General features: G+C 31.8%; 1 protein-coding gene across 4 annotated transcripts in view; it reads left to right on the plus strand.

The window, feature by feature from the left end:
* The first annotated feature begins 1,575 nt into the window (after nucleotides 1-1,575).
* The window catches only part of Ptpmeg2 (Protein tyrosine phosphatase Meg2), a 41,655-nt gene continuing 30,930 nt past the window's right edge, over nucleotides 1,576-12,300 (plus strand). For 3 of the 4 annotated variants that reach the window (XR_013881357.1, XR_013881358.1, XM_080167697.1), the window contains exons 1-8: nucleotides 1,576-1,812; nucleotides 3,287-3,382; nucleotides 3,851-3,937; nucleotides 6,045-6,140; nucleotides 8,975-9,101; nucleotides 10,900-10,970; nucleotides 11,623-11,685; nucleotides 12,056-12,157. Coding sequence is in view for 2 of the 4 variants with exons in the window: in XM_080167697.1 (XP_080023823.1) it covers nucleotides 1,681-1,812; nucleotides 3,287-3,382; nucleotides 3,851-3,937; nucleotides 6,045-6,140; nucleotides 8,975-9,101; nucleotides 10,900-10,970; nucleotides 11,623-11,685; nucleotides 12,056-12,157 (774 nt within the window). In the remaining 2 variants the exon portion in view is untranslated. The remainder of the gene's footprint in view (nucleotides 1,813-3,286; nucleotides 3,383-3,850; nucleotides 3,938-6,044; nucleotides 6,141-8,974; nucleotides 9,102-10,899; nucleotides 10,971-11,622; nucleotides 11,686-12,055; nucleotides 12,158-12,300) is intronic. The other variant, XM_080167698.1, reaches the window with a different exon arrangement.

Here is a 12,300-nt window from a genome sequence, read left to right on the forward strand (position 1 = left end):
CTAAACATAAATTTTGCTATTTTATGATTAAGGATCGATATTCAATATGTTTAATTTGAGCAGTTATATATATATATATATATATATATATAATATATATAGGTACAGTATGGAACTGTGAAGAAACGGTGGCGGAACCACCAAAAACTGCCGTTTCCCGCCGATTTTTTTTGGCCTTTTCTCGCCAACTTAAAAAATTTTCAATCATCTGAGATGAACTTTTTTGTTTCATAAAAATTTCCTTCATATTTTCACTTTACACTTGTAATATTTCAAACACGTCAATATTTTAAAAAATAACGCAGGTGTCAAGTGCAAATATATTGAACGGCATCATACTTCTAGTAAACCACACTTGTCTTTTACTGCATTATCAGTCTTCCACTTTCCTGTTGTTCCTTAAATAAATTTATAGTATAGATGTATAAAGAGCTTACGATTTGATATCCAATTGCAAAGACCTAGAGCGTTGCAGACGAAAATTAATTTCATTAAACTTTGCTTTCTAATTTCAGCTGTTTAATGCTTTCTTCTGCTTTTTGAAAAAGAAAGGGACAATTTTTGTGTAAAATTGCCATTTCTGTCTAAACTTAAGAGAAGTATTTAAAACTTCCATTATCATTTTTTCACAACTAATCTCCTGACTATACAATTATATTTATAATCATCTTTTCCGATTTACAATACTGCATTTTTAAACCTAGTTATTTGTGATTAATAAGACATTTTTCCTAATGATGTGAATACTTTGTTGCAAATCAAAATTATCAAGTTTTTAGTGACATCTAGCAACAAATGTAGAACTAATATATTGCAGATGTTTCCAAATTTATTTTTTGCCTGAATTTACGTTGTTTTCAATTATTTTTCCATAAAGGGTTGAGCTCTCTCTCAGGTGGTGGCAAATTAACTATGTCCTTATTTTAAGTAATTGGGTTATTGTCAGTTTTTTGAGATCAGAAGATATTTTTCAAAATATTTTAACAATTGAATAGTATTTAGACAATGCAGAACGAATTTAACTAGGATGAATGCAAGCAAATATCATTGCAGCTCATACATAGACGTCCAAGAAAAGGGGTAAAGGGGTGTTCACCCCTTTAGACTTTGAAATCTCTTATTTTACACCCCACAAGTTTTTAAAAAATACGTTAGATTACTCCCCTTAAACGTATGGAACCCCTTATTCAAAGTAAAAAGCTTGGGCGTCCTTGTGTTCACATTAGTTTACAATTTGCTTTTTGTTTTTTTGCCAGCACCCGGTTGTATTTACATTTTTGAAAGATTCAGCTGATTTGAAAGACCCAACCCACAGACGGTACAAGGCCTTTGAGAAAGGAACAGGGTTACAAATACTATTTATCACTCTATATATATTACTTTAATGTTCCTTATATTTGAATTTGGCGAGAAAAGGCAAAAGCAATTCGGCGGGTAACGGTAGTTCTCGGTGGTTCCGCCACCGTTTCTTAACAGTTCCATATTGTACCTCTTTAAAGCAACTGCCATGTCAAATCTCTGAGCTGTAACTCTTTATCTAGTTATCTAATTAGGTATCACCTGTGTTAATTTTTATTTCAGAGCTAAACAATGACAAATAGGAATCGTGACTACAAGTGTCCCAGATAATTACAACTATAAAAAATACAACATCACACAAAAATAAAACTAGAATATACAATGTCCACAACCATAGAAGGGGCGGATGCTAAAGGTGCCCCCACCCACAAACTAACGGCAGAGGAGGAGGCAGCTACTAAAAAATTTCTAGAAAATGTTAATAAATGGAGGACAGCTAATAATATGAAAGAGGTAATTATGTAGGGATAAGACACTGGCCAATAAATTCAATTGATGTACTTCCTCAATCATGATGCACAAAATAATCCCGTCTGTAGATTAAAATTAGTGGTTAAAACGCTTGAACACTCAACCAATGAAATTTACTGAAGTCCCCAAAGTTGTAAAGCAAACGAATAAGAAAACGTTATTATATAAACATTTGGGACTAGTGTAGTGTAATTAACAGTCCAGTGCCCTCTATTTCTCTAAATGGATACCTACCTAACTTAAAAAGAAAACTTAAAAATCATCATTGGGTTTTTTTTCTTGCAATCTTTGAACATTTTTCGTTGTTTTAAAACACGATTACGCAAATTAATAGCCCGAACAAGGATACTAAAAATTTACTTTATTTTCGACAATTTCTTTAAAACTAATGAAATCTTTGATCTCTTCATTTAGCTCCAGTTTTCAAGAATAATCATTCATACCTATAGTAACTAGATATTATTTAGGTTTCTTTCAATTTACTTTTATTTTGTTTTAAAATAGTGAAATCCAGGGATTTTGAGGGATAAGGGAATGGACAAGAAATTTATATGCAACCCCTATTGATTTGATGATTAACAAAATTACCCTTTCTATAGATTTAACTTATTGGTTAGAAAGTTTGAACACCCCAATTTTGAAACAAACTAATCAAAAGGACCCAAAAGTTGTGAGCTACGTGGTTATAAGACTTTGGGTACCAATTAAATTTATTTATACCTAATTAAATTGTTCAACTTTTTTTTATTATCCTGGGAAATATCATTTGCAACCAATTATGGTGATATATCATGTCTAAAGTTATGTAACACAACATTTTTATGTTCAGTTTTTTACAGTGGCTTTTTTTAACAACAGCACAGTGTTTTGATTAATAAGTTAATATTTGTGATAAATATTTAAAAAGTGAAGCATTACCTATTAACTCGTAAATTTAGGTGTTTTGTGCATTCAGAAACATCAACGAATTTAAGAAAGCTAAAACTTCATAGCTTCCTTCTAGAAATATAATTTATTTTTGATATTTGTCAAAAAATAGCGGTAGTTTAACTGTAAAAATATTTTTTTTTTTTCCATTGAGCTTCGTATTAGGTTTTGTAGGAAGTTATTTTAAATTGTTAGCTTTCAAGAATTCTAAATAAACAAAACTCTGGGTTTTACGGATATATTATGTATTTATTTACAAATCTGGTTTTGTTGTACCCAGGTATTGTGTTGAATATTAAGCAGGCTTATGATCAAAGACGAGATATTAAATGTTTTCTTTTTGTTTTGATTTTATACAAGTCAAGAAACATCCAATACCTAATTTTAGCTTTGTTATGACAGGTGTCGTACAAACTTCTTCTAAAATAAAAGCAACTTACCCTAAACATTTACTTTTAGAGAGATAAATCATGTATTTTATTTATCTGGCGTTAAAAATGTAATTGTAATTCAAATTGATTTTTTTCAGCTTTCATGGCAGTCAGCGGTAAAATTTCTTATGGCGCGAAAATTTAATGTGGACAGAGCTCTTGTACTATATCAACAACATGAAATTATGAGAATAAGGAAATTGTCACTTTGATGCTCTTGCTCATATTTGTTTGATTGATTGATTAGCCATAGTCTCTTAGGGTTTGGACCTAAGTAGTCATGGAGTAGGCTGAGACACGTTTGTATAGCCACTAGACTTTACCCGTTATCTCATTAGAGCTACTCATTATTACCTCACCCTCGGCGAGTATTTGTACGTTTTACTGGTTCTTTGTAGGGGTAGATCAATGGGCAATTTTTATTCTCTTTCGGATTATGAAATTATGAAAAAGAAAACTTTCTATGAATTAGTTTAAGACTAAAATTTGCTGTTTTAGTTTGTCGTAACTTACTCTTAGCCCTCCTTAATTTTTATAAGTACAACGCATGTATTCTGATCAATTTAAAACAAACTAATTATCTAATAAATACATACAATCCTATAAATCTGTGAAAAGAAAGGCTTGAGAAAATTACGCATAAATTGACAATAAAATACTACAGGGAAGGGTTGGAATTTTTCGACCCAACAAGTGACCCCTTAGAAAAAGAACTTTCAAAAGGAAAATTTACAATTCTGCCTTCAAAGGTGAGGAAAATGTTGTTTTGTTTACCTAAACAACAAAAAATTGCGGCTAATATTTTGGATTATTTACAGTAAGAAATTCTAGGAATATTTCTCTTATCTCTCACATTTTTTCTGTCAACAATCTTTTTTTAATAAAGTTTTTCCGTTTTATTTATAATTTGTTAGTGGGTAGATTTGTTAGATTCCTGAAATCCCTACATTGATGGTTGGAAAGTTTGTCTTTGGACTAACGCGGATTTTGAAATAGTAGTCGGATTTTGTCTTGCTATAAGAATGACCGTTTTACTTAAATCTCAGGTTTTTTTTTAAATGATACCATTTGTTTCGTATTAATATCATATGTAGGGTAGTGCGGGGTTAATGCGGTAGGGGGGTCTAATTCCGGTCACTCGACCAACTTTTTAAAAACAGTTTTTTAACGGTGTTCTAAACGTTTGCGAGAGATCTTCAGAAAAGCAAAGTTGTAGTTTATTGCCTATACTTTCATTTCTTACTTCAGCAAAATTTTGTCAGATCACTCCTTCTATGATTTTTTTGCCCTCAAAAAGTTGCAAAAAAATTGGCAAAATTTTTTTTTCAAAATAGGCCATGTTCAATCTAAAATTGTGAAAAAATGGTAAGTCCTATTGACCCCCGGGTTTTTGTAAAATGAAAGATATGGCATTCATTTATCGTTTGCAATTGGAGGCGTTGTTCTAACTTGATTTTTTCATAATTTTTTTTTCGTCTCAAAAAAAGGGTCTATTCTGGTCACTTTTTTTTACTTTTTTTTATTACTGTATTTATAAATGTATAATACCCTAATTTTTTTTTAGGTGATCTGGAAGCATAAACAACCCAAATGCATGACCTAAGCTTTAATCATTGCCTTGCCTGTTGTGTGATGTACATTACTAGTCATTTTACTGCTTGTATTATGTCATGTTTTGTTGCCTAAGCTTTTCAATTTGTAAAGACATTAAAAATTTTTCAGACACATTTTTATAGTAATGGGAAGAGTATATCACCCAAAGGAACTCCTTAAATATTTGCCTGAAGATGTATCAGCTGCATTGGCTCATGTAAGAAGGGGTATGTCTATTAGAAAGACCGCTAGAAGATTTAAAATTCCATATGAAACCCTTGCATCTTTTTCGTATAAGAGGGTGTTCGCGATTTTTGCGCAGTTTGGATTTTTTATGTCAAATCGGCTAGGATTAAGCTAGAAAGGTGTTTAAGGTGTCTATAGAAAGCTCTTTGCATGTCCTAACAAAAACTCCCCAGGATATGGGTTCTATCTCCAAGATTTAGAGTACATATTCAAGATTTTGTAATTTCAAAATTCCTGTTGCATAAAATGTGTTGAAATATTAGAGTTAGACCCCATATCATTTGGAGTTAATTGTCAGGCATGTAAATCTGCATCTTTAGACACCTTAACCATCTTTGTAGGTCAATCCTAGCCAATTTGAGACGAGAAAAAATTTATGAAAAACTGCTGTCAAAACTGGCAGGATTTTTAAAGTTAAAAATTTTTTGGGAAAAAATCACTTTTTTCAATAAATTCCAAGACCTGCGAATCAGAAATTGCCTCTAATTTATGTATAAAGCTTAAAAAAACCTAATCATATGATTTTTTTTTAAAGTTTGCATGAAAAAAATCGATGTTTTTTTTGCGATTTTACCGACTTTTTAAAATGGGCAAAATGTGGTCAAAAAATTTTCTGATCTGCATGCGACTAGTACCATTAGAAAGCTAATGACCTCAGCTTTCTACTCATAGTTTAAAATGTTAAAAAAAAATATTTTAAGGGGTTGTTCCACCCCCCCCCAAAGTCAACTGACCGAAATAGCCCCACCGGTGGGGTTATTCCGGTATAGGCCAATCGCCGCCCTTAAAACCGATTTTTGACCGACTTCTAGTTGCGAGATCTTAATGGGACCAAGACAGGCTTCTTCGTTATTGCCATATCGTTCATTTGCACTCTTAAAAACCGGAAAAAGTTTTGGGAAGTATGTTTTTTTTTAAGTTGAAGCAAAAAAATTGACCAGAATAACCCCGCACTACCCTAAGTTTTATGAATATGCTAGGTAGAACTTTTCGTGTGAAAATATTTGTTATGTTTAGGATCCGAACGGAGCCACCCTTGCATTGTTCAACCTTTCTCTGCATGTTCCTTGTGAAGTTAGTCATCAAACTGTCTTACAATGTGTTGTTTATCAGGTAATATCTATCTATATATCATGGTGGGTATTATGAAAACAAAATCCTTGAAAACTTTATAATGTCATTGAATGCCAAAACTTTATACCTATAGACCTTTCCAGGAACAGATGTTACATTCAAAATTAAACCAAATATGCTTCTAGTTATCGGTATATTCTATATAACCTCACATATACCTAGGAATTTATGGAATGTTTATGATTTGAAATAAACTTGACTAGGTAGTATTAGACAATGACATGTCACCGAATTTTGTAGATTACACAATACCCACTCAATTGTCCTATATCCGACCTAAATATGGCAGGTGTTATTATTTTTTATACGTCTTAGTAAATTCAACATAACGTTGAGGTCTAAAACATTCAAATCTTTACAAAGGGGTAGTTGCACGAAATGCATTTGAACTTAATTTAGTGAACCGCATATTTTTTCCTAGTTTATAGGTTAAACTATTTTTATATGGCAAATATAAAAGGGGGGGGGCGAAAGTGACACTTTTTGAAACCAAAACTAAGAGTCAACAAAGGAACTCAACTAAAAAAAGGGTTACAGGTCTGAGATTTTGCATGGCAGTTGCTTTATAGGGGTACAATATGGAACTGTGAAGAAATGGCGGCGCAACCGCCGAAAACCGCCGTTTCCCGCCGTAATTTTTGTTGCCTTTTTTCGGCGGTTTTCGGCGGTCGCGCCGCCGTTTCTTCACAGTTCCATATTGTACCCCTATAAAGCAACTGCCATGCAAAATGTCAGACCTGTAACTCTTTTTTTAGTTGAGTTCCTTTGACTTTTAGTTTTGGTTTCAAAAAGTGTCACTTTCGCCCCCCCCCCCCCCTTTGATAGAATTCAAATTTTCTACCACGTAGTTTTTAAAATATTAAGACTTGAAAATCGTCTTTTTGTAATATATGCAATTTAAAAAGACGATTTTCAAGTCTTGATATTTTAACCAGGAGAAAATGTGCGGTTCACTAAATTAAGTTCAAATGCACTTCGTGCAACTACCCGACCCCTTTAGATAACTTACTTATAATCAATAGGTACTAAACCTTAATCATCACAAAATTACTTTGAATTGGCAAAAATGTTATGTAAAAAAAACTCGGCAATTTTAAGGCTAGCCTTTAAAATCAACCACTTTAAATGTTGGACTTTAGTCACTATTATTTTATTTTTAATCCCTCCTGTTGGAAAGAAATATTACATTTTATTTTCTTATTCTATTGTAAGTCCTTTATTATCTTCTAATTTACACAGCTTAAATTATTTTTAGATCATAATATGCAAACTTTTTGCACTCTTCAATAGAATTGCGCTATGAAGTACTTACTTTTTTGCGTACTTTTTAATAATGGTTGCTGCCATGCTGTTGCACATTTGCACATTTTTTTGCAAGCGTAGATTCTCTTTTGTTATGTCATTGAAATTGGCTGTTATTAGGAAATCTTTATCTTGAATACCTATAGCAAAGCAATTATAAATCAATAAAACTTGAACGAAAAGAAGTCAATTTTATGCACTTTTTATTGGGCTCCGATTTTATGTTTATTTTATCCTTGTTATGAACAAACCCTTTTTTTCTGTGCTGTGCCAATTACGAAAATAATTGTGTATGCAAAAAACATTGCAATTTTCATTATCATGCAAAAAGGAAGAAAGCTAATTTGGTATCAGGCTGCAAAACTTATATTTCTCTCTTGATTGAAAATATATTTGAACAGAGCGCAAAGATCTAAAGGGATAAGATAATGCGGTGCCCGGTAAAGTGATGCATATTCCCAATTATTATGCACAAAATTATTCATTTACAAATTGTTGTTGAAACGTTAGGATACTCAACTTAAAAAACCTACCAATCAAAATTCAAAGTCCCCAAAGTTCTCAAGCCAAAGAATAAGAAAACGTTATTATGAAATTTAGGGGACTAGTGTAATAAACCGCACAATGTCCCCTCCCTCCATGAGTGCAGCTACTAATTCCATGTCCAAAAAACTACTATTTAACTAGATTATGAATTGATCCAACAGTTTCTGAGATATTACTTAACAGTTACGGATATACATTATATGTAAACTCTGTTTATTATTTGGGATTTTAAAAAAATATTTCACTCTACTTTTTTAAACACCATATTGCATTTTATTGTCCTTTTTTCTCACCTTAGATATTTCAATTGCTACGCTACTTCTTCACATTGTTGTCCTTGATGATAGAAATGTTTTAATATCTTATTCCACATAAGGTATTTATTGATTAAGAAATGAAGAAGTTAACTAATTTTCTGCTCGTCATTATTGGTCAATTAAAACATACAAATTGCTATATGTGAGTTTCATATATATAAAAGCAAAATTAATTTAGTAATATTGCTGTATCTTTAGTAGTGTAGCTACTCTATGATTATGACTTTCGCTCAGGGATATTAAGGGATAAGACAATGGACAATAAATGGTTTCATAACAAAATAATTAAGTCTTCTGTAGAATTAAATTATTGGTTGAAACGTTTAGACACCGTTAGTTAATAAACCAACAAATCAAAAGTTTTTAAAAAGTTTTACCACTGATTCAAAACCCCCTCTCTCTATTTCTGAAAGTAAGGTAATTCCAAGACAAAATTGACAGTATCGATTTTTATTGATTTTTTTTATAAGGGTGCGCTACTTATTGGCATGATTGTCTCGGATAGATAATGAAATTTTGTGGAAATCCCTTATCTTTAATGTAAACAAGAAAATTGTTTTATATAGTTTCACAAATATATACATTTTCTATTTTTAGCTAGATGTGGCTTGTTAGTAGCTAGATTATTAATGTACTTTTTATTTGTAGCTTGACGTGGCTCTGGAGCAGCTAGACACACAAAGAAACGGCCTGGTCTTCATTTACAACATGGCTAATTCTAAATATTCAAACTTTGACTATGATCTCTCACAGAAAATGCTGACTTTGTTAAAAGGTACCTAACAATTTTAAAAATAACAAAGAATAATTTATTGATTGGTTATTTAGCTCATATTGAATATGAACCACAAACACATTTCTTTAAGGGAAAAAAATATTCGGGTATAGTCCCTTTCGTAACATCGCACCTTATGGGGCGATTCTTCGTATTTTCACATTAGCTTTTCTTCTATGTCTAGCCCCTGTGGGGGGCTCTAACCCTGCGGGGCTAATTACCTAATCTTGTAAGGCAATCGCCTAACCCAATATAACCTAACCTAAACTAAAATAACCTATAAAAAGCCATTTTAAAAATACGACGAATCGCCCCTTTTGGGGCGATGTTACGAAAGGGACTATTCCCTAATATTCTGATGTTTCGATTATGATTAGGATTAGGACCTTGCGGGAATAGCACCTAATGCAGACACAGCCCCGTAGAAGGATTAAAAGTTTTCTCTTCAAAATTAAAGAATTGGAGTGGCCACAAATATAACCTAGCTCTAAAATTCTTGTTATTTTCATTAAAGAATATGTTACCAAAGGCTGATTATTAAACATACGAATTGAAGTAATATTTCCACTACTATCAACAAACTTTAATAATGTTAAATCCAATGGTTTATAAAAATCGAAGTCAAGTGCAACGGTCATTGCTATAATTTTAAAAATCATCGAACTGAAAAACATTAAGAAAAAAACCTCCAATGAAAATACACAAAAAAGTTACCTACTGCCAATCTAGAAATTAAGATTACATATCTTACATGTGTGATTCATGATTATGATTATAGTTCAGTATTAAGTACCTAAAGTTAAATATGATGAAATATTTAATTTTGTAATTGGATGCTGATTCTAAGAAAATATTCAGTTCTGAGAATGAATGATTATTTCGTAGTATAGTAATTCTTAAGAAACATTTTATCGAGTGTATGCACATTTTGAGAACAGGGGTATATTTAGAACATTTTGCCAAAATTAAAGTTCTGTTAAATTAAATTAATGAGACATTGAGAATGATTTCTTTTGCATTAGGACACAAGATTTGACTTATATAAAAGTAACAGGATGTCTGTCTGTAATTTTCATGTAAATGGCAATTATAATTTGTTAAAAACTATATGTAGCAACTTCAATTTTAGCCAAAAACGACAACAATTTTTGTGTAAAGAAAGTCCTTTTCATAAAATAAATTCATTTTGGTGGATAAAGTGTAAAATGTCCCGTACATTTATTATAAATACGCCACTGTCAGCACATGTTGGTAGTGATTTATTTTTATTTAAGAGTTCTCTAATAAGTAACTGAGAATATCAAACACCTACATTTCATGAGAAATATATATCTATGAGAACTTTCTAGAATTATAGGTAATAAAAGCAAAGAAAACCCACTTATTTGTAATACAATTATTGAAAACAACTTGACTTATTTTGTAGTTTTTTTATTAAATATTTAATTCTTATAAATCTACCCACTACATCTAGGTTTAATGTAAGACTATTATTCATCCTTCGAGGAGAAATGTAATTTGCAGGGTCTTTGAGATATATTTATATCTATCCCCAGTGATGATAAACAAATTAACCCTTCTGTAGATTAATATTTTTAAGTTTAAAAAGATTTGACATTTGCTAGATTTAACCAATCAAAATGCAATAAAAGTACACAAAGTTTTTGAGCTAACCAATAGGATGACTTAGTCATGAAACTTTGGGTACTAGTATAATATATAGTCAAATATCCCCTCCCTCCTAGCGAATTTGTTTTTTAATATCTTATTCAATTTTTTTATTATTTACATATTTTAGGCTGTTATCCGGCAAGACTTAAAAAGGTTTTGATAGTTACAGCTCCTTTATGGTTCAAAGCGCCTTTCAAGGTACGTTAATATTACATCCTAAATAAAATATTTGCTTCACCCTTATAAGTCTTTAGAGGAGGGCGGAAAAGGTCAGTATAAAACCACCCTAACATATCAATGCATTAGTTGGGTTTTCGGAACCCAAGTGGAACCCAACTTATGTCCTCCTGAAGGGCCACGCTATCAAAAGGAGGGGCCACCCTCCTCACAAGTAAGGACCAACCCCTAAAAAAGAGAGACCACCGAACCCACCCACTCCCACCCCCCCCCCCCCCAAAAAAAAAAGAAGAAAAAATTGAAACACTTAAATGCAGAAACTTAAGAGGATATATAAACATAAGGAGGAGAAGCGGAAATCCTTAATAATCCTATTATATAAAGTAGTAAAGTTTTTTGTTTGAAGCCTAAAATCTTAATAACTACTGAACTGATTGGATTGCCTATTTTAGGTAAGCTTCACATATGTTTTGTGATGGTTTTAGGCTATTTTTTGTTATAAATAAGTCTGAGTGTATGGTTTAAGGATATTTTACTGCCCTTCCATATCCCTTCGAATATAGAGCCCCTAGACGCTAGTTGCGCAGCTGCTAGTTTAGGCATCTAAAGGATATGTTTCAAAATTTGCCAACCTAGGTAACTAATGAAAAGATTGTAATTTTATTATGTTTAGGTGTTACGGCTGTTTGTTAGAGAAAAATTGAGAGACCGCGTTTTCACAGTAAGCATACCACAGGTTTTAAACTGTTTTATATTTTGAAATTATGACATAGCACAGTAATTTGTAGTATTTGTTGTTAAATATCAAACTTCTAATAAAAAGTTCTTAGAATATGCTAATATTTTGAGAATTGGAAATAATAAAGATATTAACAAAAAAGTTGATAAATATCTGTCATTATGACGTAGAAGAGACTCAAGTTATAAGAAAGATTAGTTATGTGTTGTTTTAATCATTTTCGGAGATAGAAAACCCCCCACAACCCATTATCATGTTAGAAAGAAAGGAACTCTAAGCTTACTAATTTAAAACAAAACAAAGTTAAGAAAACTTATTTACCTACTACCTATATAATTTAAAGGTTTAACATATTTTCTAATTTTAGTTACTTCTTCATGTTGACTCTGGTTCCTTACCATCCGAGCTTGGAGGTGGTCTCATATACAGTCATAATACTTGGCTCCATCATTGTAAGCAAATAGCCCAGGTATAGTCTATTATCTGATCTTGGAGGTAGTCTTATTTACAGTCGTAATACTTGGCGTCGTCATTGTAAACAAATAGCCCAGGTATAGTTTTACTATTCTAGCTTGGAGGTGGTCTTATTTACGGTCATAATACTTGGCTCCA

The sequence above is a fragment of the Acartia tonsa genome, chromosome 7 (genome assembly GCF_053477335.1).
Source record: "Acartia tonsa isolate MP-2025a chromosome 7, ASM5347733v1, whole genome shotgun sequence".
NCBI classification, from domain to species: domain Eukaryota; kingdom Metazoa; phylum Arthropoda; class Copepoda; order Calanoida; family Acartiidae; genus Acartia; species Acartia tonsa.